Source organism: Sclerotinia sclerotiorum, genomic scaffold (assembly GCF_000146945.2).
Source record: "Sclerotinia sclerotiorum 1980 UF-70 scaffold_25 genomic scaffold, whole genome shotgun sequence".
NCBI lineage: Eukaryota > Fungi > Ascomycota > Leotiomycetes > Helotiales > Sclerotiniaceae > Sclerotinia > Sclerotinia sclerotiorum.
Window position 1 is genome coordinate 326,400 of NW_001820811.1, and position 27,070 is coordinate 353,469.

At 39.9% G+C, this 27,070-nt stretch overlaps 6 protein-coding genes and 1 non-coding gene across 7 annotated transcripts; 1 reads left to right on the top strand and 6 right to left on the bottom strand.

Moving 5' to 3' along the window:
- Positions 1 to 274: 274 nt before the first annotated feature.
- On the bottom strand, positions 275 to 391 carry SS1G_14610. The gene has a single exon. It is a non-coding gene; the product is annotated as a tRNA-Glu (tRNA).
- Positions 392 to 6,213: 5,822 nt separating this feature from the next.
- Positions 6,214 to 9,276, bottom strand: SS1G_13497 (hypothetical protein; the record flags this gene model as incomplete). The annotated part of the gene is made up of 2 exons (XM_001585563.1): positions 6,214 to 8,444; positions 8,511 to 9,276. The coding sequence occupies 2 exons, from the start codon at positions 9,274 to 9,276 to the stop codon at positions 6,214 to 6,216; spliced, it is 2,997 nt and encodes a 998-aa protein (XP_001585613.1).
- A 521-nt stretch (positions 9,277 to 9,797) lies between these two features.
- On the bottom strand, positions 9,798 to 12,776 carry SS1G_13498 (hypothetical protein; the record flags this gene model as incomplete). The annotated part of the gene is made up of 7 exons (XM_001585564.1): positions 9,798 to 9,863; positions 9,911 to 10,247; positions 10,309 to 10,686; positions 11,207 to 11,561; positions 11,729 to 11,930; positions 11,983 to 12,316; positions 12,397 to 12,776. 7 exons carry the CDS (start codon positions 12,774 to 12,776, stop codon positions 9,798 to 9,800), a joined length of 2,052 nt encoding a protein of 683 aa, XP_001585614.1.
- A 410-nt stretch (positions 12,777 to 13,186) lies between these two features.
- SS1G_13499 (hypothetical protein) lies at positions 13,187 to 14,939 on the bottom strand (the record flags this gene model as incomplete). The annotated part of the gene is made up of 3 exons (XM_001585565.1): positions 13,187 to 13,287; positions 13,338 to 13,512; positions 13,836 to 14,939. 3 exons carry the CDS (start codon positions 14,937 to 14,939, stop codon positions 13,187 to 13,189), a joined length of 1,380 nt encoding a protein of 459 aa, XP_001585615.1.
- Positions 14,940 to 15,662: 723 nt separating this feature from the next.
- On the bottom strand, positions 15,663 to 17,323 carry SS1G_13500 (hypothetical protein; the record flags this gene model as incomplete). Its single annotated transcript, XM_001585566.1, has 4 exons — positions 15,663 to 16,784; positions 16,832 to 16,872; positions 16,937 to 17,114; positions 17,189 to 17,323. The coding sequence occupies 4 exons, from the start codon at positions 17,321 to 17,323 to the stop codon at positions 15,663 to 15,665; spliced, it is 1,476 nt and encodes a 491-aa protein (XP_001585616.1).
- A 977-nt stretch (positions 17,324 to 18,300) lies between these two features.
- On the bottom strand, positions 18,301 to 20,619 carry SS1G_13501 (hypothetical protein; the record flags this gene model as incomplete). Its single annotated transcript, XM_001585567.1, has 3 exons — positions 18,301 to 19,198; positions 19,248 to 19,516; positions 19,735 to 20,619. The coding sequence occupies 3 exons, from the start codon at positions 20,617 to 20,619 to the stop codon at positions 18,301 to 18,303; spliced, it is 2,052 nt and encodes a 683-aa protein (XP_001585617.1).
- Positions 20,620 to 23,302: 2,683 nt separating this feature from the next.
- On the top strand, positions 23,303 to 26,418 carry SS1G_13502 (hypothetical protein; the record flags this gene model as incomplete). Its single annotated transcript, XM_001585568.1, has 3 exons — positions 23,303 to 23,308; positions 23,573 to 26,107; positions 26,170 to 26,418. 3 exons carry the CDS (start codon positions 23,303 to 23,305, stop codon positions 26,416 to 26,418), a joined length of 2,790 nt encoding a protein of 929 aa, XP_001585618.1.
- Between the last annotated feature and the right edge of the window lie 652 nt (positions 26,419 to 27,070).

Consider the following 27,070-nt stretch of genomic DNA (forward strand, 5'->3'; position numbering starts at 1 on the left):
ATAATTATGACCCGGTTCATTATAAGTTATGTTATATAATAATATATAATATTTTCAAATTATTAACAAAAACTACTTTTTTAAAAGTTTTATAAAAGAGATAGATAATAAATATATTTTCTTATTAATTTATTAAAAATAAAAAACAAAAAACCTCTCAAGCAAAAAACTTCATACATTTAATATAAACAATCAAACCTCAATCATACCACCCTCCTCCTCCTCCTCCTCCTCCTCCTCTCCCCTCCCCCACTCAAAAAAACAGCAAAAAACATTCCGGTACGGGGAATTGAACCCCGGTCTCCCGCGACCTATTTTTTATTTATTTATCATTTTCGCTGTGACAGCTCAAATTGAGAGGCGGAAATGCTAGCCACTACACCATGCCGGATATTTTATATATTATTGACTGATTTGATGTCAGATGCTTCATCAAGGGGGAATATAATGATGATAGTGAAATCACTGGGGTGGCGGGGTAGTGAAGAAATTTTTTGCAGAGATTTTTATTTGGGTTGGTTTAGTATTATTTAGTTAGCCTTGAGGTTGGGGTTAAGCGAGAGAAAGGCCAGAGGTGAGAGGGGAGAGGGGTTTTGTTGGGATGTGGGGTTTGTTTGGATACCTGGGAATCTGGGATGGGTTTGTTGTGCAGAGTATACTCCGTATTCTGATTGCTGATTGCTGAGTTGTGGTTATTTGAAAGATATTTTTCTAGATTTGTTGATGGTAAAAGTATATGTGACCAAAAGGGTGTTTATAGACCAGCAATTGTATTTAACTTAGAATCTACAGGTGAAGAGCACCTGTAGATGGGGATAGCTATTCTATATATACATAAATGAATGACCTAGCCGTAATGGCTAGGCAAAAAGAAGTCATATTTATCCCTTCAATGATCTTACTTTACCGATAACCATTGATACCTAGTACTTGTCCGGATCTGATCCTCAGGCTACCTAAATCGTATACTAATCCCGAGTAATCGTATCATGTGTGGACATGGTTAATGTACCTGAGGTTTCTTATATAATAAAGGTGGGAGGAAAGCAGGGATTTCCATCACAGTATATATACTTAGACTCGATCGATAACTATATTCTGTATATATATACCATATAATTTACCTTGGGTCTATAACTGATCACAAATAGTAGGAGATGAATTTTATTATTATTAAACTATTACTCGGGCTAGTCTTTGAAGAGGATCAGGCCTAATCTTTTATTATTTTTATTATCAAAAATCAACTTTATAATTATTGCGGGTTATGCGGCTAAACAGGGGTAAAAGGTATAGCCGAGTATTAGCCGAATATATTCAAAATATATATGACTAATAGAGGAAGCTAGGGCTAGTAGGTTTATATATTATATAATTGTTTTATTATATAATGTGATTTATCAGTAATTAGAATATATCAATAACCGAAACACTTTTACTTTAATTACTCACATTCTATTAAAATAAAATTACAACAACATCATAAATTAGGATTGAATTATATACAATCTAAAGATCAATTAATGTTGGATCGAACTGATAAGTTTATATATTATATAAAGTACTATTGTATTTGCTATATTATTATATAATAACTTATCTTCTTATTGAAAAACTATCATTTATATATTCGTTGTATTGTATCTGATCTTTTATATTCTTTTGTTTTAATATACTATATTCATCTTCTATTGAAAGTACTTTTTCTTTTTGTATTAAAGTTTTTTTTAGTTTTTTGATGTTTACTAAATGTTTTATTTGCTTTGCGGAGATTATAAATCTCAATAATTAAAAGTGTATTTGTATGAGCTAGGAGTTTTGTATTCTTAATTAAAGCTATAATTGTTTCAAATATTGAAGTAGGTGAGTTCTCTTGATATTGAACAATACAACTTTTTATTAAAGTGGATTGGGAAAAAGTTTTAATTGGATTATGAGGTGTTTGAGATTGTTATATATCAGGATCGGCTGATATTGATCTATTTGATAGAGTTCTTATTTGAATATCTAGTTTTGAAAGTATAATTTCCGGATTAAATGAGATTAACTCAGCTTCGCGGAACTCAGTTTTACTATTTGATATAGATATTGCTTCGATATATATAGTTTTGAAAACTTGAAAGAACTTGATTTTGATAATATAAATGATATATACTTTAATAAAGTTCTCGATTTGTCGATTATATAAATACTTTAAAGAACCAAAACAACTGATATCGAGTGATTGAATTAAATACAAAGAATAAGATAATAAATTAAATAATATAATATTATATTCTTTATAGTATTTTTGAAATGCTGGCGATTTATGATTTTCATACTCATCAAGTACTAGCATTTGATATTTATTTACTTTCCTACTTTTAGTATATTTATTAAAGTGTTTAATTCATTCAAAATCTATTTTATCATTTATTTATTTATTAATAATAGATTTAATAAGCTAATTATATAATAAATTGTCTTTGGTATATTAATTTGAGAGATAGTATTTGTTTTTTATTATCAAAAACAAAAGTATATTATAATCTTCTTTATTAATACAAATAATTATTATAATCTATTTTCGATTATTTGATTATATAGCTTTGTTTTTTTTATATTGATCAGCTTTAATAACTATTATATATGATGATATTTGTTTTATTATAAAGTCTGTCTCATTGAAGTTATAAACATCACAATCTAAAATATTATATTTGATCTATATATTCGATATTAATCGAAACTATCTTTCAATAAACTCTGAATCTTCATAAAAAGCTCTTTGAAAATCATAAATACAATTAAAATACATCTTTAATTCTATATATCGTTTCACAAAGCAATGAGCTCAGAGCTTTCTAATCTTCTTCGCATCTTGTATTTCAAGTATATAATTCACTATATCTTCTACATCACTTATTTGAGGATTAAACCTTCTCTTGTTTATATCAATTATATATTGAAAAAGCGATTTCTCCTCTAATTTCATCATTTTACAATATATTGATCAAGATCCAGCTTTCGGCATTCGATTGGTTATTTTGTAGGTAAGGGTAGTATGTGGTATATTATAGATTTTAGCAGCTCTTCGCACACTTAGTTTTTTGGATGAAGCAATAGCTTGAATAGCTAGATTAATTTGTGACTCTTGTATATTGATTTGAAAGGTTGAATATGGATTTATCGTGTGTTAAAGTTGAGAGGTGGTAATTGAGATAAAAGTGTTCCGGTTACTGATAAACCACGTTAATCAATATATGATAACGTGGTTTATCAGGACCCTGTACACTTTTACCTCAATTATTACCTTTCAACTTCAACACGCGATTTATCAATATTTAATTATACAAACTACTTCAAAAGAAACTCGAATCAATTTAGCTATTGAGGTTATTCGTACATCTCAAAATTTGAGTATTCGAAAAATTGCAAAACTCTATAATATACCTTATATTATTTTTACTTCTAGAATAAATAGAATTTTATCTTTTATTAAATATTGATTAATAAATTATAAAATGACAGAATTGAAGAAGAAATTGCTTCTTTAATATATATTGAATATAGATGAAAGAGGATTTAATCCTCGAATAAATAATATAGAAAATATAATAAATTATATACTCGAAATATAGAATACGAAGAAAATTGAAAAGTTTTAAGTTTATTGTTTTGTGAAACAATATACAGAATTAAAGATACATTTTAATTGTATTTATAATTTTCAAAAAGCTTTTTGCGAAGATTTAAAACTTATTGAAAAATGATTTCAATTGATATCGAATATATAGATTAAATATAGTATTCCGGATTACGATTTCTATAACTTCAATGAAATAAGTTTTATAATAGAACAAATATCATTATATATAGTAGTTACTAAAATTGATCGATATGGAAAAAGCAAAGCTATATAATCAAATAATCGAGAATGTATTATAGCGATTATTTGTATTGATGAAGAAGGTTATAATATATTTTTGTTTTTGATAGTAAAATGTTACGAGGTTTGCCGTCTAGATCACGTGGAAGTGCTCCAGGCTCTCGAGGTGGTTTATAACTAGGCGTCAAGCAGGGACTTAAGTAATGACAATAATGATATGCAATTCGTAACTAATAGTAGAGTATACTAAATGATTGATCTTGAGCACGAAGCTCTATACAAAGGGAATCCATCTTGATTATATAGACCTTCATGCCTATGGCTAGTCAGGACCGCTGCGCGGTCCTGGACAGCCAGCGTTCCTCAGCGGTCCATAACGTGACTTTAATCACGTTACCTTGGTTTAGTCATGTGACGCGGCATAGAAGATAGCCGTTGTAACATAAAAGACAAATATTATCTTTCAAATTGATATATCGAAAATGATTTATTATATAATTAATTTATTAAATCTATTATCAATAAATGTTGAAATTAAGGTCATTATGGGCCTAGAATTGAGGTCATATGACCATTATGGTGCACGGACCATAATTGGGAATATCTTCAATTCTACCATTACTGTAACTTAGATCCTTAGTTTAACCTACATCTAATAATACTACTACTTCCAAACAACTCAGTTTGAACAATAAATGAATAAATAATAAAATAGATTTTAAATAGATTAAATACTTCAATAAATATACTAAAAATAGAAAAATGATGTTACGACGGGCTACACAACTACCAAGACACGTGATCACAAATGATCAATAGTGATCATTAAGGATCACTAAGGATCACGGTATAGGTGATTACTGATGATCATTAAGGATCACTAAGGATCACGATATAGATGATCACTAATGATCAGTAGTGATCATTAAGGATCACTAAGGATCACGGTATAGGTGATCACTGGTGATCATTAAGGATCACTAAGGATCACGATATAGATGATCACTAATGATCATGAAGGATCACTAGTAATCATGGAAGCATGAAGGACTATATAATCAAGATGGATTTCCTTTGTATAGAGCTTCGTGCTCAAGATCAATCATTTAGTATATCCTACTATTAGTTACGAATTGCATTTCATTATTGTCATTACTTAAGTCCCTGCTTGACGCCTAGTTATAAACCACCTCGAGAGCCTAGAGCACTTCCACGTGATCTAGACGGCAAACCTCGTAACAATATAGTTTATTTTAAACAAAGAATCTTTTATTATATTTTGTTAAAAGGAATGACCTCACACAGGGAATAATGAGAAGCTGATAGGGCAGAACTGAGGTAATATTGGTCTAGTAGGTTAATCTCTCTTTTAAGTTCTACGGAAGTGCGAAGCTCTCCTACAGAGAGCTTCTCAATCTAGTCCTAATAGGACTAGTGCCCTGTGCATGTGCTACGCAGGAACCATTCACTTTAATATATTTCTTTATTTATTTAATTTTTTTAATATTATTATAAACACTTTAAAGAAATTGCTTTTTCTTGAAGGTTTTTGAAAATTTTGAAAATTCTATATTGAGAATAATATATCAATATTATTTATTATATTTTAAAATTTTAAATATTATTAATTACTTAATTAATATTCATTAAAAACAACAATAATAAAAGTTTATATTAAAAATCATTATATAATTTTTTTTTTAAAAGAATACTATTATAATAATTATTATATTAAAATATTAAATTATAAACTATATTTTATTATAGATATTTATAAAATATAAATATTAAATACCTAAGATTTTAAAATATTATTCACTTTCACTAATCATTAATCTCATCCAATACCCAATCACCAGCAACCAGCAACCAGCCCATAACCAAATCCAATCCAATGGAATGCTATGGTTTTCATATCATTTATATTATTCTGAACTATTCATACAATACAATATCATCTCTTCATCCCTTAATTAATCAACTAACCCAGCAGCTCAAAACCAGCTCAAACCCAACGCCAAAAAGGGTATCTAAATTCGTTTCTCCTATCTCCCTTCCCTCGTAACTCATTACTCATACATTTCTTTCCTCTTTATATATACTATATACTAAAGAATCCTAGGTCCTAGATCTTATACCCATATCCCATATATCATTCCGAATTCCATACCATTCCATCTTATATCCCATTTTAATACGCCAAATAATGCAATGCAATACAACACAAATCTATTCTTTGCATCCCCTCTCTCCCCTCCCACCATAACCTTGAACCCCGAACTCTTCAAAGATCCCTTCCATCCACCACTAGCTCCATACACCCATCATCCCATCTCCATCCCCATCTACTTCCCCTGACCCTTCTCATTCTCCCTCCCCCTCATCTCCCTAGCCTTTAGCTCCGCAACCCTAACCCTCTCCTGCAATCTCAACTTCTCCAATTGCAACGCCGGATCCACATCCAAAGTATTTCCCATCGTCGCTTCACCACCTGGACCTTTACTAACATTTGTATTTATACCACCAGCCACTCCTGCACCACCAACCACTCCACCACCTCTAGGCATTCCTCCAGCACCACCAAACCCTGCACGTGGACTTCTAGCCATTCTATTAACATCTGATATACCACCCTCATTTAAACCTCCACCTCCACTGCCATTCCCACTCATCCCTCCTGCACCAACACTTGCATTCGCTCCCTGAGCCGCCCTCTGTTTATTAGCCGGCACCAAATCCTTAACCCATTTCTGTGCCTCCTCACAACCCTCCATAACATATTTCAAACAAAGCGTCGCCCTCTCCTTAATATACTCATTATGACCATCATAAACACAACAATTCAACAACGGCATAATTCCATTTTGATCCAACAATTGTTTTTGCACAATTGGATTTCCAGGTCCTTGTCTCCTAGGATTATTAGGTGCTACTAATGAAGTAAGAATAATAAGTATTTGAATCTTAATACCCGACCATGGGAATTTATGTGGTGTATCGTGAAGCGGTGGAAGAGTTTGTCCTGGTCCTTGAAATTGAGGGGAGTTTTGTGAAGTAGGGCTTTCATATGGACGTTCAATTGCTTGAATTCCACCTCCTGGTTGAGGTACAGGTGCCGGTCGACGATTTGGTAAAGGTTGTTCGGAAAGATTTTTTCGTGCCACACCTTGTTCAAGAGCCCGAAGAAGAGCAACAAGTTCGTAGACACATTCCCATTCAATGAGAAGTGGTCTCATTTCCGGTATTTCGGCAATAACAGATATAAAATCAAGGTATTGTGAAAGTCCATCCTTAGCACGTTCCATATCCCACAAATCCACTGGGAAATCATTTGGATCGCTCTTTTGAGTTCGAATTTGAGCTTGCGCATGAATGAGAGCAATACAATCAGGTACGACTCGTGTACGGAAATATGTAAAGAGGAAATGAATGAGTTTTGCATCTCGGTTGTAATCTCTCAAATCGTCATAGATAGGACTATCCTTTCGAGCTCGGAACATATAGTTAATGAGACGTAAAAGGACAGTTTGTGCCGGTGATACAATATCCTTCATGATCCTAAGAGAACTCCAAGCATATGGCAATAAAGCATTATGATGGAAAGACTCAATGATTTGAGCAGTAATTTGAAAAATGAAATGTTGATCAGTTTGTTCCCAAACAGCGATAAAAACCAACATTTCTCTAAGTAAATTCTTTCCACAATCCAAAGCCAAAAACATTTTGCATCGTGTCTTTTGAAGATTTTCACCAGCTGGTGTAAGTCCTGAACCCATGGAATCGACGATACAAGCTTTGACAGTCATGTGAAGAGCTTCGATTTGTTTCGTGTCGAGAATATTAGGAATTTCGGTCAAAAGACCTCTCAAAGGCCCTTCAGCATAAGATTCATCATCATCTTCCTCATCCTCTTCTTCACCATCATCCTCACCATCATGTCCATCCATCGATCGAGTATCATCAATCTCATCATGTAGAGGTGGTTCCTCTAACGGTTCATCCTGATCATAGGCATCCTGATCCTGGAAAGCCCGTTGAGGAAGAAACCTATGCATAGCAGTCTCCTTACAAGCCTCTGCACGCTTCATCGCATCTTCCACAGATACCATCTTCACAACCCAACCCTCATAATTTTGATCTCTTTGACGTTTCCACCAAATATCAATCTCATGAGACACACGAGCATAAAGTCGATCTTGCTCATATTTATCCGTCAATTCAGGTTTCCAAACTGGAGTCGTTTCTTCAGGATCAATTTCCTTATCCGCATCCGTCACGGTAAATTCATCGATTTGTGGAAGTGGACCCGGTGTACAAGCCATATCAGCTTCCGCAGCATATTTCTCCAGAAGCTCCCTAGCTGTTTCATCTTGATCGGCAGAATGTCTAGTCAACCAATTTTTAACCTCATGATATACCTTTTCCACATTTAGATCATCTGGAGGTAATTCATGAACAGGATCATTATGCAAATCATTATCGAAGAGCATATCGAACCAAAACGACATCTTGAACCTATCATTACCCATAGTCCAATTATGCGTATGTTGTAAACAAGTAACCAGAAGTTTCTTATCTGCCAAAAGTCAGCATCATCCACAATCCAATAACCCCCTTGAGATCAACAACGCAGTCAACTCACAAAGTTCCGTAACCTCATTCAATCTCCCCCTACTATTCTCATCCACATTCTCCCCATCATACCCCTTACTAGTAACATTAACACAAAGAATAATCAACTTATGAACCTGCTTATCCAAGCCCACCGCCCTACAAATCTCCTGCGCCGTCTCCTTAACCGCCAACATATTCCGACTAACAACCAACAAATTATTCAAATAACCCAAATCCTCCGTCAACGCATCAAAATTCTTCAGAATAAGCGCCACACTCTCGGAAACATCCAGTCCGGACGGCGCACCCTGTTCCGTGTACGATTCGCGCAAAGATCGCGAGACCAATATGGGAACAGCCAGATAAAAAATCCGCTGAAGACGCATCCAGATATCCACATTCTTAGCGAGTGCCTCGCGCACCTCTCCTCGAGAAAGTGACATGTCCAATGTACTCCTGATCATTTTCCCCAAACCCTCCATTGTTTTCCTCCCCAGACCCGCTCCACCACCTGGTCCCCATCGCATTTCCAACAATGTTAATGTGGCCAGGAATCCTCTTTCTTCCAATCCATATGTATTTGTCCTTTCGGAAACCTTTTTGTTGATCTCGAAATGACTTCTACCTCCCATTAATTCGCTCATCATATTGGTTGGTACGAAAGCTTCGCGGTTTGTGCGCATGGTTTTGGAGGATTCGTCCCACCAGGTACCCAGTCGGGTTTTACATTTGCTGCATGTTGTATTGTCATCGCGAATATCGGGGAGCGGATGCCCGCATTCTGCGCAGTACATTTTTGGTCTCCGTTGGTTGTGGATTGAGGTATGTTAGGAGTTGAGGAGTGGGATAGGGAAATAGCAGTATGGAATAAATTTTGGTTTGTAAGACTACAACGTTGAGGGGTAACCCTAAAGTCGATCTTTACCCGCGATGCCGCTTTAGTATCTGGATTGATCAGCACTAAACTTCAACCTCAGCATCAAAGATTTATCACCAAGCAACTTGTTAAATTAATCTAAAAGTCTCATCATCTACACAGTATAATAATAAAATTACATTCTCACTTTTTCTAAATCCATATATCTATCTAAAAGCCAATAAAAAGTACTGCCAAGCCAATCAATGTCATATATCAGACTGCCCCTCCTTTCTCATGCCGCAATTGCAAGACCCCTTCACTTAGTCTTACATTGGAGCAAGCTCTATTTCTTCAGACCGACCACATTTCCTTGACTGAGGACTATCCTCTTTATAGCCGCTAACTTTTATAAAACTTCTTTCTGAATAACTAGCTCCACTTGGCTCACTGATGTGTTTATCTTTCGAACCAGGTGAACACTCCACAACTGGCTTTGGTTTGCCCTTCCAACTCTTCGGGACTCTAACCAGCCAGTATATAAATAAAGTCATAAAGACATTAAAACTTACATAAGCCCACATAATACAAAAGTTACGCCATCGATTCGTATAACTCATACCTGCACGAGCCAGGAATCCATTCGAATCCTTTAAAGGACAATAAACACATCTACTCTTGGCGGAGGGGTTGGTAAGGTATCCTCCAGCTTGATGTAGATAGCTAGCCATATAGGAGCCGCAGCTACTTCCAGTCACCGGTTCGAAATGAAGAAACTCATTTTGAGAACACTTGACAGGAACATTCGCAAGGCCAACTGAGAGCATGCCATCGACTAGATAAGTAAACGGAGACAGACGCCTTACGATGTCCCATACTTGAGGTAATGCTGTAGGAACTGAGAAGATGCTGAAAGACATCAGTCAGCTGTTATCTTGTATGAAAACAGTCGAGTCATAATAATACTTACCCACAGAACATCAATGACGACAAAAATGCAGCATTTGATAAATTCCCGGCCGTCCCCGTAAGCTCAAGACCAACCTGTACCATATATCCGAAGGTACTTGCATATATAAGATATACCCATATCAGCAGAAGCATCACTCCATTTCTTTCAAGCATCGTTTTCGTTATTAGCGCATTGCGATACATGCCCACAGGGTAATACCAGCTCAGAAATATGATTATCGCCAGAAAGGTGTTCCATGATACCTCGACAAGTATATTGCTAATGATGAAAGCCGGCCAAGAATACATCTTCGCAGGACTTTCGCGTGCTTCGAATACAGCCCGTTGCACCAGGAAGTTCGGTAAAAGTTGCGGAACGAAACTGGATGCCAACGTCCTACAAAACAATTAACAGAGTTTTACCTCGCATTCAAATGACTAGCTCACAAAAGCATGAACACGCTAAAAGTTTGGTTTTCCAGATCTTGCAGAGAGTTCGCATCTTTGAAGAACGAAAGTCCCAGAGTTAGAGCCTATCAACAATGATTAGTTTTGGAGTGATGATGATAATCGAGGGGAGTAAGCGAACATAAAAAAGGGATAATCCTAATTTCGAATAAATGTATGAAGGTATGCGCCAATAATGTAAATTTGTTCTTCGAAAACATCGCCAGACTTGCACTAAAAATGGTATAGCGTATTCTTTGCGATGGGGAGGTTTCTTGGTTCCTGTAAGGAAAAAACTGGATCTTGCAACTAATGCCTTTCTCTCATGATCCAATTTTCGATGGACAAGCACTAGTTCATGACTATTTTTCCAGACCTCGGGCCAGTCTATAAGACTTTGTGATCCAGGGGTACATCCGATAGTCCTTTTTTCATGTTAACTACAGCTCAAAGATTGTTGAAAAACTTACTGCATGATCCATTCAGCCACATTTTCATCCGCAGGACAAGGACGAGCTCCATTAGCTTCAAAATATTTCTTGACAGTCTCGCAATTTTCGCCGATCCTACCAAAGTATACTGTTCGTCCTCCAGGAGCGAGAAAGAGCAAACGATCGAAGCGCTGAAACAAAGCCATAGATGGTTGATGGATTGTACACAAAACCGCTTGACCATGAGCTGTGATCTTTTTCAAGAGCTCAACTATTTCCCACGACGTGCTACTGTCAAGACCAGAAGTAGGCTCATCCAAGAAAAGTAGAAGTTTTGGTTTAGCAGCAAGCTCAATACCCATACTCAATTTCTTTCGTTGTTCAATGTTCAGCCCTGCATTCCCATTAGCTATTACCCTTGTCATTTGAACCGGATCTGGATTTAAAAACCTTCGCCAGGAACCCCTACAATTGCATCTGCATACATATCCATTTCCAACAGCTTAATCACATCTTCCACATAAGCAAGCTTCTCTTTTTTCGTACTCTTAATTGACTGACGCATGATGGCACTAAATTGTAGTGCTTCGCGTACCGTCATTGTCGGGAGATGGAAGTCATGTTGTTGGACATATCCAACTTTGCGTTGGAAGGATATATCCTTTATGCAGCCATCAACAAAAGACTCCCCGGAAACAATACCAATACTGGTTCTAGATGCAAGAACATCTAATAAAGAGGTTTTACCAGCCCCAGATGGTCCCTATAAGCCACTTTTATCAGCATGGTTATGCAACCCGGCCTCTCAGACATACCATAAGGGCGGTCAAAGTTCCTGGTTTCACCCAACCATCAACATGATCCAGAATCCGACATGTACCATCTACTGTTTTGATATCGAGGCAAATGTCTTTCCATTGAAAAGTAGATGTTTGCCTGTGTAGTTTGTTTATCGGATCACCATTGCCATACCTGCGAATTTCTGCTCCGGAGTATATTTCAAGATGTCTTTGCCTTTTAGGCTGTGGCTTGTGTCCTCGTTGGAACAACAAAATTTCTCCATTCAACTTTTCCGTTGATATCCGGCTTATAGTGGCTAAGTATGCAGACATGAAAAGTGCCATGAAAGCGAATAAAATGCTCATGTTTCTGAGTACATTAGCTTAGAATGAAAAGTATTCCGGGCTCCCTGATATCGAATATCGAAAGTGTTTGAGTTTGTTACATACCGCCATAGATGATTAGGTTGGAAACCAAATCTAAGCTCAAGATATATAGTCCCCAATACATCCTCAAAGCCCGCGATAGACCCAACAACGGAACAAACCCGATTATGAGAACTTGTGCCAATATAAGATGGTCCAGTCGGAACGAGGTTCGCACATGGAAATATGCGCCCAGAAAATTCATTGATTATCAGACTTTCGTAGGTGTACGCAACAGGATTAATATAAGTAATCCACTGGAACCATGAAACCATATACATCGGTGGTATGACGAATCCTGCATACATCATAAAAATCAGAACAATAATGGCGGTTGTAAAAACAGCTTGGGCATGAGATCGATAACAAGTCCCAATGGTTTTAAACGCCATAGAAAGTGTCATATTGATAATAAAGGAGAACGCAACGAATGTGAAAAAAGCCACTGATGTTTTTCTTAAATTTGTCATGAAGTAGAGAATAGTGTTGAACAACAACGTGCTGCAGACGTTACCTGGCACGCCGCATATGATGGAAGAAAACGCTTCAGCGAATGGATGGACAAACGCATATCTTGCTTGTTTATCTATAACGGAACGATGGCTAATGAATTGGAGAACCTAGAGTTGTGTCAGTTAGTTCAGTAGATCTAGGGACATTCTTGCAGTTACTTCAAACGAGCCCGTAATAGCATTGAATAATATTGTAATAAACAGCAATGTACTTCTACTATTGATACTAGTGGTATCGGCAGGTAGATTGTAGAAGGCAATACCCATGATTAGAGCCATCAAAATATATGTTACGAGGCCAATTATCGTGGAGTTAATATCGTTACGTAACCTCTGGAACCCTCTGCCAATACACAAGATAACTTGTTGTCTTGGACAGAGCATGTACGCTGATTTGGTCCGTCTGAAACACGATTAGCCAAATTATGATTTCATTGAAGAAAGTAGACGAACAGATACTTTGCTTGCTGAGATCGTCGTGCAGCTGCAAAATCAAGAGCGTGGGTTCCATCAAATGGGTACTCGTTTTCATACGCTTCGAGTTCTTGCATAAGTCTTGCATAGTGACGACTTGTTTTCCAGACCATAACAAATTCTTCGGGTGTCCGTGGTACTCGAAATTCAAAACCTGGTCTCCATGACGGTCAGCAGAAATCCATGGGGAGGGAATTCAATTTCAGTACTGAATTGTCCTCTCATCGGGACTTGTGAGGGACGTCAAGAAATCCGCAGTAGTCTGATGTGGAGGACAAATGAACCCCATCTCGATGAAAAACGCTTTAGCTTCACCACAAGAACCAAAGTATATTTGCCGTCCCTCGTATAGCACCTGTGATGCTCGTTAATAGTATCCTGCGAGGAGTTCCTGGAAAGTCATGTACTGTAACTTTATCAAATAGCTATGCATTTGGTGTTAGCAGTGCCCTCCTTAGATTCTCAGCCAAAGCTTACATCATAAGCACTCTGAGGAGGTTGATATAATGCAATGCATGCAGTTGTTCTTCCAAGAGTCGTTGAGAGTCGAATCATCCTACAAAAATCAAGTGTATAGGAATTATCTAGCCCTCTAGTGCTGTTATCCCAACACTGTAGTGTGCATCCACTCAGGGCTGCTTCTGCAATGCTCACTCTCTTCCTCTCATGCTCAGTGATACCTTTGACAAAATCATTTCCCACCGGTACTTTCTCAACATGACTAAGACCTAAAGTTGCCATCATAACATCCCTCATATGTTCCGCATACACTTGTCTAGTTACTCCCGGAAAAGTAAAATCAGGTGGTGCTCGAGCCTTTGCTGCAAAAAGTAAAGTCTCACCAACGGTCAAATCTGGAAAATGACTATCTGACTCTGCCAAATAAATGGCCTCACCTCGGAATCGTTGATGCATTTCAGTCATAGAGACTCCTTGGTAATTGATATCCGAGTCTGGCTCGATAAAAAGTCGACGAGTATCCCCAGATATTGTTCTTAGTAAAGAAGAAACCCCACTACCCGGCCTTCCAAGAAGTAATAGCATTTCTCCATGCTCAATCAAACCATCAAAACCTTTTAATATCTGAACCTTTTGTTTTCCAGACCCAACTAACCATCGAGCCAAAGCAGCGATTTCAAGCACAACATTCGCGACATTTTTCTGATAGTCAGTTGGTTTTCTGAAACTATACACACTAAGATTTTCAAAAGAAAACCCAGCACTTCTCCTGGGGTATCGTCTCGGATCCTGTCCCATAAAGGCAACTAGGTTCGAAATCCATTCTTCGGGACTAAAGTTGCCGCTACGAGGATTTAAAGGCGAATTCGGAAGCAAATTCAAGAAAGGATTTTTGAATTGATCCGACGGTACAGGCGCCTTTAATGGACTCAAGAGTGTGGATGGAAGCTCGAAACGTTGCTCGGCAAATGAAGGTCGAGACAGCGATGGATCTTGGAATGGATCACTTGGCTGAGGAGCGCATTCCACTTTCTGGTGTTTTTCACGTGGATAAGCTGTATGAACTCGAGATGGTGGGGTAATGGGAGGTTCCTTTAATCTTGAGTATCCCGAATTATCCATGATGGTTTTGAATGTCAAATTGAGGGACGACAATGTTCAAAGACAATGTGATGGTTAGAGGGAGTTTAGAATACACCGAGCCCGCCATCTCAAACAAAACTCAATTCGACATCGTATATAGAAAGAGCACTTGCCCAGAAGTACCTACCAGATTTGAACACTTGGCCACAGAGAGATCATATATCTCTCCCGGTCGGGCCTTTTAGGAGGACCGAGGAGACAATGGTAATAGAATACCCATTACTTTCAAGCTTCACTACCAGTTCTTTTATAAGTCTTACTCGAAGAAAAAAATGAACAACTGCCTAGTTAATAATCTAGCAGCCACATCAAATAGACAGACCTACCCTATACATCAAGCACCAACCGCCCGACTAGATTGATTAGGTAGGGACCTAGATAATAATTTATCATATCATTCACTACCTAGAAACTAACCAATATAGCTACCTAAAATAAGAAACAAATTTTGATATCATATACAACACTAATAAACATTACCTCAACCCCACACACCCTATCAGTTTTGAATACCCGCTGTGAATACACTTTCGAACCAAAATTTGAATGCAATTCAAACGCTTTTAATAGCCACATTTGATAACTTGATTTTACGCTGAAGCACCGCCAAAACCTGTTTTGCTGTGCATAACTCACAAAAATTCCATCCGTCTCCGCTTTCTCCGAGACAATAAACCCAAGTCCTCACTCGTGCCCCTCGTTTCAACCAGTCTTCTCTGGTACTTTCACTGGAGCAAAATCGGTTGCATTCGTCTGCGCCACAGGACTAGCGACCGTCTCACCCCCAGTAATAGTTCCGGTGGTCTGCACTGAAGCCGGCTGTTTTTCCACCGGATAAGCTGCTGAGCTTTGTCTCGAGTCTGTTGGACTAGTTGGCCCGCTGCCAGAGGCATCTGCTGGGCCCGATCCCGCAACTGATCGGATAACTTCATACCACTTACTTGCATCGGCGGCCGAATGCGCTTTAAATGCAATTTCCGATGTACCAGACAGTTTACTTCCTATTCCCTTGGAGACATCCTTTCCTTTGATGTTGAATTTTTCACCATTGGTGCTGCCGATTATGGCATCTGGCAAGTAGATGGATAGCTCTGGGACGGGGTCCCTACGTATGTTATCGTTATCCTTGAATTCGTGGAGGAATTTGCTGGGAGTTACCACGTAATAGCCCGTCGTGTAACCAGCGAAGCTTAACTTGTTTCTGCTTTTGCGCTCAAGGGAGCCTTCAATGAGAGGCTGAGTGCTAGCATGGTTTTGGTTGGGAAAGGTAATAGCTTCTACCGAACGATCGGCGGCGTTAGGGTCGACAAGAAGAGCTTGGTTGCGGCGAACGAAACCTTCCCATTCGAGATTTGGAGGGACAACCTGACAGCTGTTGAGCATATCTCCCCATAGTGTTTGTTCCCTTTGAGATTGGCTCGTGACTATTTGAGTGAAACTCATCATAGCCTGCTGAATGATCTCGATAATGTGAGACTCAAATTGTGCAAAGTTGTTTTGAACTTGAATGAGATCATGACGATTGGTGTTCTCCTCCAAAACCTGCTTGTGAAGTCGGTGTATAATACCTCGGTGGACGACGTATGGATCTTCAGCTGACTTCAAGGAAGCAGCGCTGGACTGATAATTCGAAGTTTGTGATCCTAGAAGCTCGATGTGTTTCTGTGTGATATTTCTGGCCTTTTCAACTTCTTTCGCGCCCTTTACAGCTCCGGATAACAACTCCTTAGACTTATGTTTAATTTCTTTGTGTAGTCGATCGAGAATTGGAATCACCGTGCCTTTTATATTCTTCTCTGTTTCGAGGTGAGAGTTGATTAAACCCTATCAGATCAGCGTTTGCGCAAGCAATAAAACACCGCACATCATACCTGAGTATTAGTTCTCATATTTTCGAACACTCCAGCCATTCCTGAATAACAAGTTAAAATTTTGTTCCAGAATCGCAATTGGTAATCCTTGGAGACACATCTTACCTCCCACCTCCTGCTGAAAATGATGCCCCTCCTTTAAGGGGTTCGCAATAGTCTTCAAAATCTTCTCATATTCCTTCGATTGTTGCTTTTGCATCTTCTCCGTAGCTCCAATATATTCCTCGAGATATCCAACCGCATGCTTCCAAGCTCTCAATCTTTCTGCTAATAGCTCTGAAGTCTGCGCGCAAAAATGTAATTAGCCTCAGGAGTTCCATGCCTTCCCCCCAAACCCCAGAACGAAGAAGTACGCACACTACTTGGATTCTCCGTCGGCACCGCCTCTCCCTCATCAGTGCGATCTGTGAAAGCACTACTGGTTGAAAGAGTCCTCACGGGCATACCAGGGGGATGCGATCCAGGAGCTCCAGCTACTTGACTACCCGACATATTGGCGTGTAAAGACTGTTGGCGCATCATCTTGAATTAGTTTTCTGTTTCCCCAAAACACAAGATGATTGATTGTATGCAAAATTGAAGCCAAGTCTGATTGATGGTAAGAGACTGAAGACAAGATATATACACGAGGAAGTTCACTGCTCGGAACGGGTACGATAAGCAAAAGACCCTACCTGTTTACTGAGTGGGGTGGTATTTGCGACCCTTGTTGTGGTGCCCACAGGTTTGTCTGCTGGTAATATCGAAATCCTTGTTGTGAATGAATTCAGTGGAGGCCGGGAGACAGGGCTGTTGGGCTCAGTGAATGTTTCTCGCTTTCGTATGAGATTTTCGTACGGAGAGTAAATGAAAATAAATATCCGTTGATAATTTTAGAACAGGAGTAGATGTCGAGATATCGAGTCGATGAAGTTGTTAAGAGATAATCGAGTATGGGAAAATGTATTGTTTTTGTATTTGTATTTTCTTGTTTATTAGTTTAGTGAATGCCCTCCGCATTAAAGAGACCCTCCCAGCTTCCTATTAGTACCTAGCTCCCACCAGAACACTCCTTTCTTTTAGTTATGTCAACAATACGTCATCACCCACAAGATCTTTCAAACTTCAAACTTCATCTGCACTTCTCTAGTAAAAATCCCATAAAGCATGAAAACATCTGAAGTTTGAAAATCACTTTAATTTATGCACTGCCACAATTCACTCAAATCCCCCCAGCAAAATATTCCCAGATGAAACAAAGAAACCAAAAATTTATGACGATCACTCATCTCAAGTACCTCGGATCACATGGCTGGGATCTTTGCTTGGTCTGGATCGGGAAAGACCCTGATTTTTCAATTTATAGACACGGGTTTATGATGATAGGGATCGCGTCGGGTGATTTTTTTATAATCGGATTCATGTTTCCATGTAATATTGGAAAGCAAACCTAGTGTTATAGATAATGATGTATGTGATCATGTAAATCTTCAACTCACAACAATACTATGTTTTCCACCACTAGATTCCAACGTAACACCCCCATTCTCAATCTTCAAATCACTCGACTTTTTTATCTTCTTCCCATCCACAACAATCTTTGGTACCACTCCCGCTTTCTTCACCGGCAAGACCAGCGATCCTGTAGTCCCTTCTGGCACTGCAAAATCCAATGTATACCCTTTCGATGTCAAATTCCAACCGGCTTGGAATTTCCCCAATGTGGTCATGAATCCACCTTCCGCGCTCGTCAAATCTCCAAATTGTGGTGCTAGTTTCCATGTTTTACCGACGGGGCTAGTAACACTAAGACCCAATACGAACTCTGTGAGTGCAGAGGTAGGGCCTGAAGACCAGCCGTGTGAGTGAGATACATACGCGGTATCGTACATGTAACCCCTGCTTGACCGGTATGAAAATGTGCCGTTTTGAAGATAACCTTCGATGACTGTGCTTTCGGTTCCATTAGGGTGGTTGAGATACCAACCCCAAGAACGACGGATGAGATCGAGGGCACGACTTGCCTGCCCGATTGTGAAATGGGCTTGGATTTCAAAACTCGATATAAATGGTGATATATTTTCTGGAAGCTCTGGCGCAACAGCCCCGATTGGAGTCCAATTTTTGACAAGATTGGTGGAGATATCTTGGGCAGTGGAGGAATTGGAAGGAACAACACCGAATAGAAGAGCCATGCTATTGGCATCTTGGGGATGAAGAGTAGTGGCTGTCGCATTGTCTTTGAAAGCTCCATAAGAATCATCAAAACAATAAGTGTTAATGGCTGTCTTGAGAGATGCCGCGCGATTAGTCCATGTCGCTGTTAAATTGGTGGTATCTCCAGCCCATTTGGCCAAATCAGCGCCAGTAAGAAGAGTTCGATAGAGACTAATTATTTGTTAGTCAATTGATAGGTCATGCCAGAAGGAAAACTTACATCATTTGTGCTTCGCTGTTATTGAAACCTTGCTGCCAACGAGCCCAATCTCGAATCCCTGTGACCTCGAGGAGACCAGGAGCGCTGACTTTGTTATATATAAAACTCATTGCTAACTGATACTTTGCCCAGTTCTGCAAAAGGAATGACGTATCATTGGTGTAAAGGACATAGTTGTAAGTTCCAATCATGGTCCACATATGGTAGGTATCGGAACCCTGCTGTAGCAATGGTGGCCCTGCCTCTGGAAATGCCCCAGTCTTGCTGTTCTGGGTTGAGTTAGTCCCTGCATGGGCTAATAGATTGCCAAAGACAATAAAGCATGAAAAAAGTTCAGATGATATAAAGTTCAAGCCCATCACAAGCTTCTTTGGTAAAGTGGTTTAAAACAATGGAACTGCGTTCGATACTGAAATTCATTGGTGTATTGAAGGGGGTCCCCGACACTGGGCAAGGGCAAAAACATTAATCAGAGGGAATAGCATACCTGATAGTCGTACATGACTTGGAGGGCATTCTTGACACTGACAAGGTCTCCAATACTGATAAATGTCGATGGCACCGCAATACCCATGTCACCTGGCCAAACAGCTCGATCCCGTTTGGCTCCATCCACAATAATAGTATCACCAGTCCCCAAAGTACCATTGTTTGCCCATCCCACTTTGACAGTAGGAATTTGTCGTCCTGTGTCTACAGGCACGGCGTTCGTTTGTAGAGTGTAAGCACCAGAGTACCATATCTTGTTCAACATTTCATCATTGCTGTGAAAGTATCCTTGGTAAGCTTGTAGGTTTGACCATGTTGGTTGAAATCCAATCTCAAGAACAATGCTGCTGATGTTGACGTTCGTGGTACCATTAGTGAGCAAGAACAATGTCAAGTACCTAAAACCTCCACGAAGCGAAAGATCTGGCATGGTGTATGTTCCCGAACCAGATGATGTGATATTTGCATAAATAGCACCATCTGGTCCCTTGAAACCTCCATTGGATGAGTCTGACCATTCTCCAATATAATCTTTTGCTTCTGTGAATGCCAGACCAATCGCACCAGGTCCTGTGGAAGAGTATTCGAGAGTCACGAGTCCGCCGACCTCTTTGCCGAAGTCAAGAGTGTACTTCGAACCATTGCCAGAGAGTCCAATCGATCCCGTGAAGTCAGATAGCACGGCCCCTGTGGTTGCTGATAGTACCGATTTCGGAGATACCTGGCGGCTTGAAGGTGCATAGATATTTGCATCCCAAGGGCCTGGAAAAGCTGCCTCAAGAGGTCCACTGCAAGCTGTATTTTTCCAGCATGCTTGAGCAGATACTAAATTTAGAGAGAGAGAAAGCACCAGAGAGCCAACTAAGCGTTTGATTGTAGCCATAATTCAAGGGCAGCACTCAGTATGAGAGCACAGTGCTTCTTTGTCAACTGTATTCTAGCGGAAAGCAAAGCCATTTGTACACTTCAAGAACAAGGTATATCTGCAATGAAGCTTCTAAACTCGGTCAAATGAATATACCGAGGTTGAGTTTTTCCGCACCTGTTGGGTGTCGAGAAAAGCAGACTTCTGCGGATCATGAAGATGCGGGGGAAACTCAGTAATGCGGAGCAAGCTTAAGCCAGTTGTCGGGCCCCATTTTGTTCGTGCTTGTTGCTCAGGTTGGAATCATTACCGACCGTTGTGTATGTACGCATGCTCACATGATTGACTGGGAAAATAACCTTTGTGAACGACTTGCAGTATGCCAGCAAAGGAGCACACACATATTGACCCGAAGACGCGACATGACGTTACGTTAGCATCGACAACGATACTCCAGGGAAACAATGAAGCATGCTCGCACGCCGCAAAATATTCACACATCTCCGAGCAAGAAACAGAAATTGGTTGATTACCTCCAAGTGGAAGTAGGTTTAGTAAATTTCAAATTTGTTGTATAATCCAAAGATGTTTCATTGACCTTTTCAATCGCATTTCGCATTTTCGTATTTCTCTTCGTGAACTCCACAACTCTAACGAGAGACCCTCAACTTCATTAACCCTACATGGTCGTGTTGAAATGAGCTGAGGTTTCAAAAAAGTCAATGCGACCTCTCAACATTGTGGCTGTGAGAAAGTCGTAAAAGAGATAAAGTACGCGTAGGGTAAATATATTTTGTTACTGGATATCCAGCTGTACAGTTCGTAAATTTATGTATGATGACGGAGAAGAGCAAAATCGATGATGATGCATAAATAAGTACCCAGTAATAATAAGATTGAAGTTTTTGCTTCGATTCTGCTTTATTTTTAATTTTTTTTGTGACAGAAAATAGTGGAATAGAGGAGGAAATGGAAGAAAGGAATGATTCTAGATCGATAAACCGTTGCATACACTTACAGCTGCCCCCTGAATCGGCAACACGGAATACTCTACCATAACTATAATTAGTAGTAACTAGTAATTTCGAATATTCGAATACTTCTAAAAACTTCTTTTTTTCTCCCTTGCTACCCCGCAGAAGAAGGCTTTCGTGAATATCAAATTCTACAAAATGCCTTGGGAAAAGGTCTCCAAATGTCTGGAATAAAACACCACATTGTACCTTGAGATTGTATTTGAGAGACAACATCCGGAACCTCAATTGTCACTTGAAAAATGAGAGCGTGTTACGATGATATATAAGCGCAGAGAATATACTTCCGGAGAGCGCCCCCCTTTTGTGTTGTGCCGCATAAGCACGGAAAGGATGGTTAAGAATATTGAAAGCGTTAAGCGCTGATTTGGAAGTATGATATAAGAACCTTGAATATACACCCGATAAATAAATATGTAAGGTTGACCAAGAAGAACGGAAACACAGTCAGATGCCAAATCTAGCCTTGAAGATGGTGGTGGGTGACACAAAAGAAGTCTTGAGATATAAAACATAAAGTACAGCTGATAGAATTGGTGCTGAAACTGAGTTGTTGATGTCCGACATGCAGCTGAAGGTCTTTCAATAATACGAGTTGGTACGGAGGCCTAGGTAGTCTTTTAAGATATTACTGTGTTGTAGGTAGAAGGACTATGATGATACTAGATAGATAATTCTCACAGCTAAATGGTATATAAATCAAAGGAGATATCGATTCTCCGTGAAACCAACGTGAAGAACATACTGTTGCTATGTACTCATACATCGGGTCGTTCAATCATTCAATCAATTACCAAGTACCTAGTATGTACCTCGCACCACCTACCCAGTACACCTTGATAGATGATTCTATATAAATAGTGAGTATATACCTCATATAAAAAAGTATAGTCATTGATAATTCCGGCAACCAATGTCAGGAATTATAACTCGTTTATACACTCACTCATTTATGCGTTGATCGGACATTCAATCGTTTATTTCCATTGATCACATCTCGGGTGCCCCTTTGTGATATTTTGGTTGGTAGTTAGATGCTATACTATATACATAATAGTTGAACTCAAATAATAGATCTTTCATAATAGCAGTATATTTTTATCTTTATTTTGGTTTGATTTATTGATCCGATTCATTAATTGCTTGCTTGCTTGCTTGCTTCCAATATTCACAGCAGGGGTTAAGCTCGATTTCACTCTTTCGCTAAACCCAATGGAAAAGCAAGTGACCCCAAAAAAGTCAATCTATCCACTCATGTGTCACTACATAAACCCATTTGGTATTTGGTACCAATTGCACAACTCGAATTAATTGGGATCCTTCCTGTTTACCATAACTACTATAACCAGAACGAACCATAACCATAATCAGAACCATAATCATAACCAGTATCCCCAATTTCTGTGATTACTGCATACGACAACAACAACACTATGCGACCGCAATCCTCATTCTCATTTTCTGTTATTTGAAATACTTTCTTACCCGCTCACGGATGTATATTTTACCACCCTCTTGAATCACATCACTCTGGCCACACTAAATCCCACAACTCCAGATGAGATCGCCGGTATCATCAGTAATTCCATTAGGTGCTCGGTGCTAGGTACTAGTTCTTCTATCGCAGCAAGGGGAATACTGTTGGAAGATCCGCATCACAACTCCCGATGAAGGTATGCACACTTCTATGGATACTTATCACATTGTGCGACGCGACGTCGTGAGAAGAGAAGCAGTATCAGAGCAGTGTTTGCAACTCACCTCACCCAACAACTCTCGCACTTGTCTGTTGGGCACCCGAGCCGGCTTTCTCTCAATTTACTCTCACTAGTGCCTTTTTTACTAGACCTTAGTCTTCCCACATAATACATTTACATAGATCTCTATTCATTAGAACTGTTGCAATAAACCTCACTAACTTCTTTTCACTCCAATAGACCTCTTCGAGACCGAGAGAACTTGGTGGGAGTTTTGTACCTAGAAATGATGCCCGGATCTCAATCTCCGACCCGAATCATCACATAACTGAGGCTATTGGAGACATGTATGGGGATGATGATTACTCAAAACGCGATTCAAGACCTCTTAGCTTTATCCCTCCCTCTTCCAATGAGCCTTTTGAAGATACAACAAATTCATTTTACGACACGAATAATAGCATTAGGCCGGGGCCGGCACCTTTAACAAATGGAAATCACAAAGCGCATACATCACCAGCAATTATGCAGAGTCCCAGGAGTCCCACATTTGGGGATGGAAATCCTATATCACCATCTTTGTCCTTACGTGACCCTAATGCAGGAGGTGCAGCAAATGCGGAGTTTCCGCTGAGCGATATCGACTATGAATCCGGCCCAGCTGCTGTCGCACAGGAACTCAGTAATTTACAAGCGTTACGTCGAATGTCGATGGATGTGGGCAATACCAGTGATCCGGATCTGCCATCATTCCAAGGTGGATCTTTAATGCCTACAGCAGCCCCAACAGGGAATGACGACGAGGACGATCCATCGCGACTCTTCTGGGTGCCTGCTAGAGTTCACCCTGAGCTTGCACCCATGGAATTCAAAACGTTTCTGGAAAACCGCGTTCAATCAATTAAACGACGATCTGGAGATCAGACTTCATTGGCACCTAACGGCACTGAACAAAGTGGATCTGGCGTTGGATTGAGGAGGAAGAAATCGATGCTGTCGAGGCAGATTGATAATTCGGGTGGTCGAGGAGCTGTAGGGTATAAAGATGGAGCGGAACAACTGGAGAGGAATAAGTCTGTATCATCACATCATACACCTGATTTAAGGATTTCGGATCTTCAGGAACTGGATGAACTGGTCAGGGATCCTTCAGCAGCAATGCAGAAATTGAGTATCGAGACTGGAAGCGATGGCGAAGATTTACCTATTTTACCACAAGCACCGGGAATTGGCCTGAGGAGGTCTACGCGCACTACCTATAGGAGGGGAAGCGTGAGAAAAGGAGAGCGGGTACCATTCTCAAAGAGAGCAGGCTCAAATCGAGGTGATGCTGATGGAGAAGATTCTTCAGCGGCTTCGCCGATTGATGGGCGTCCATCTGCAAGCTCCCCTCTTACACCTACCCAATCGGAACCCTTGAGTAACACGGATAATTTTTCTAGACCCAACAGGAGTGCACGACGTATGCAGAACATAGAACAAGCCCCGCCGGTTCCCTCGATCCCGGATAATATTGCCAAACAGTTGTCTACACAATCTGATTCTCCAGCCTCTGTTTCAGCTGCAGAACTAACGCCCGACCCAGGCCAACGGCCGTCCCAGCCTAGCCATGATGATTCTCGATCAAGAAGCACTAGCCACCCTCAAAATGATTCTCCAGTCCCACGTATAGTAGAGACCCCGCCTCTACCAGAAGAAAGTTCACAACCACAGGCAGGCAAACAACCTATCCAGTTTCCTGAAAGAACATCTTCACAGACCAGTCAAGCATCACAAAAGCAATCAAATCCTCAAGCTCTTCCTCAAGCAGCTCCAAAGCCCAATCCAGAACCTCCAGCAAAATCCACCAAGCGTCCGGCATTGGAGCATCAAGCTTCCTCCGGTGGTGCAGCCCTGCCAAAAGCAGCAACGGCAAATGACATGCATCAACAGCAGCAACCTTCTCCAGCTCCAGTGAGTACACTGAGGACTGATGCACCCACTCACCTTTCAGCCGTGGACGATAAGAAATCCGAGAAGAAATCGAAAAAGGAAAGAGAGGAAGAAAACTCTGGGCCTCGAAAGACCAGCTGGGGCTGGTTCAAAGGGAGTGACGAAAAGGATAAGAAGGATAAGAAAAAAGATGAGAAGAGTAGGTCGAAGGTTTCATTAGACAAAACGCACGACAATGCTCGTTTGGATGTTTTGCAATCCACCATGGAGACAACTACGAGGGGCCGCGAGAGCTTCTTAGTCGAAAGAGATAATGTTGATAACAAACTCGAAAATGATCGAAAGAAAGAAGGCAGCCGTAAAGCTGGTGCGGAGCCTAAAAAGGAAAAGGACGGCATCTTTTCATCACTTTTTGGTGGTGGAAAGAAGAAGGCCGATCGTGATCCAGGTAGTAAAAAGGATAGCTCCCTCCGCACTCTTTCACCCGAACCTCAGCACCGCGTGTTAAAGCCAGATATTGACTATAACTGGACAAGATTTTCAATAATGGAAGAAAGGGCAATCTATCGCATGGCTCACATCAAGCTGGCGAATCCTAAACGGGCATTATACAGTCAGGTTCTGCTTAGTAATTTCATGTATTCATACTTGGCCAAGGTTCAGCAGATGCATCCACATATGCAAATACCACAGTCCGCGCAGCAGAAGAAGGCAGAGGCAGAAAGGAAGCAAAAGGAGCAAGAACAGCAGTATCGAGAGCAACAAGAACAGTTGAGACAGCAGCAGCAGCAGCAACAGCAGCAGCAAGAGAGCGGGGATCAATATCGATATGATTACCATCAGGTATGAGTTCCTCGAATTCTTCTCAGGATTTCTGGAATAACTGAGGGCTAACATTTTAATAGGGCATTACCCAATATGCTGAACAGTCTCAAAACCCAAATCATTCTGCTGAGGGTGTTAATTATGTCGATGACTCTCAAATATATGATTACGATCATCAAGGAAATGAGCCAGGGCAGGATCATAATCGTCCACAGTCCCGCACCGGCCAGAACAACAGTGAGAATGGTTATAATAACGATCAAAAATACTACGATTATGGGCGAACACAATCACATGATCAAGCGACCGAGGAGGGCGAGATGTGGTAGCGTAAATATGGCTGTTGTTGCAAATATTATCTCTGGGTCTCCTTTATGCATACAACGATGGAGTATAGGCGCTGTTTCATATCTGGATGGATGCTTGTGATATTGGGAAGGAAATTAATTGATTGGAAGCATAGCGTCTGGTTTTCTGTTGAAGTTTCCCTTGATGATAGGGGATTCCTCAACCCATTTTTTTTATGTCACAATCTGCTACACTTACAGTGAGTAGGTGTGCAATTGTTTATATGTACAACAAGAAATTAGCTCTTGCTCTCGTGAAGGCAAGTAGATTAGGCGCGGGTAAATATCCAAATTTGGATGCTGATCCAAAACTTTGAATACTCTATGAATGTATATATCCTTTGAGCTTTCATAATATATCATGATGAAAGAATTGTTGACTGTCATTATTGTGTTCAATGCACATGCACGCATGACTTTTATATCGCTGTCTCGACTCTCAATCTAATCTAATCGACATTTCCCGGTCATACAAAAATGAAGTTATACAAACATTCTCTAAAGTTACTATCGGATTTTCTCGTGGTAATTCTTCCGTTCTGATGTCTACTATTTTTAATTGGTTGTGGCGTTGGAGACACGCATTTCTACGGAGGAGTGACGTTGTCAAACTGCTTCCTTACCGTACCCCATC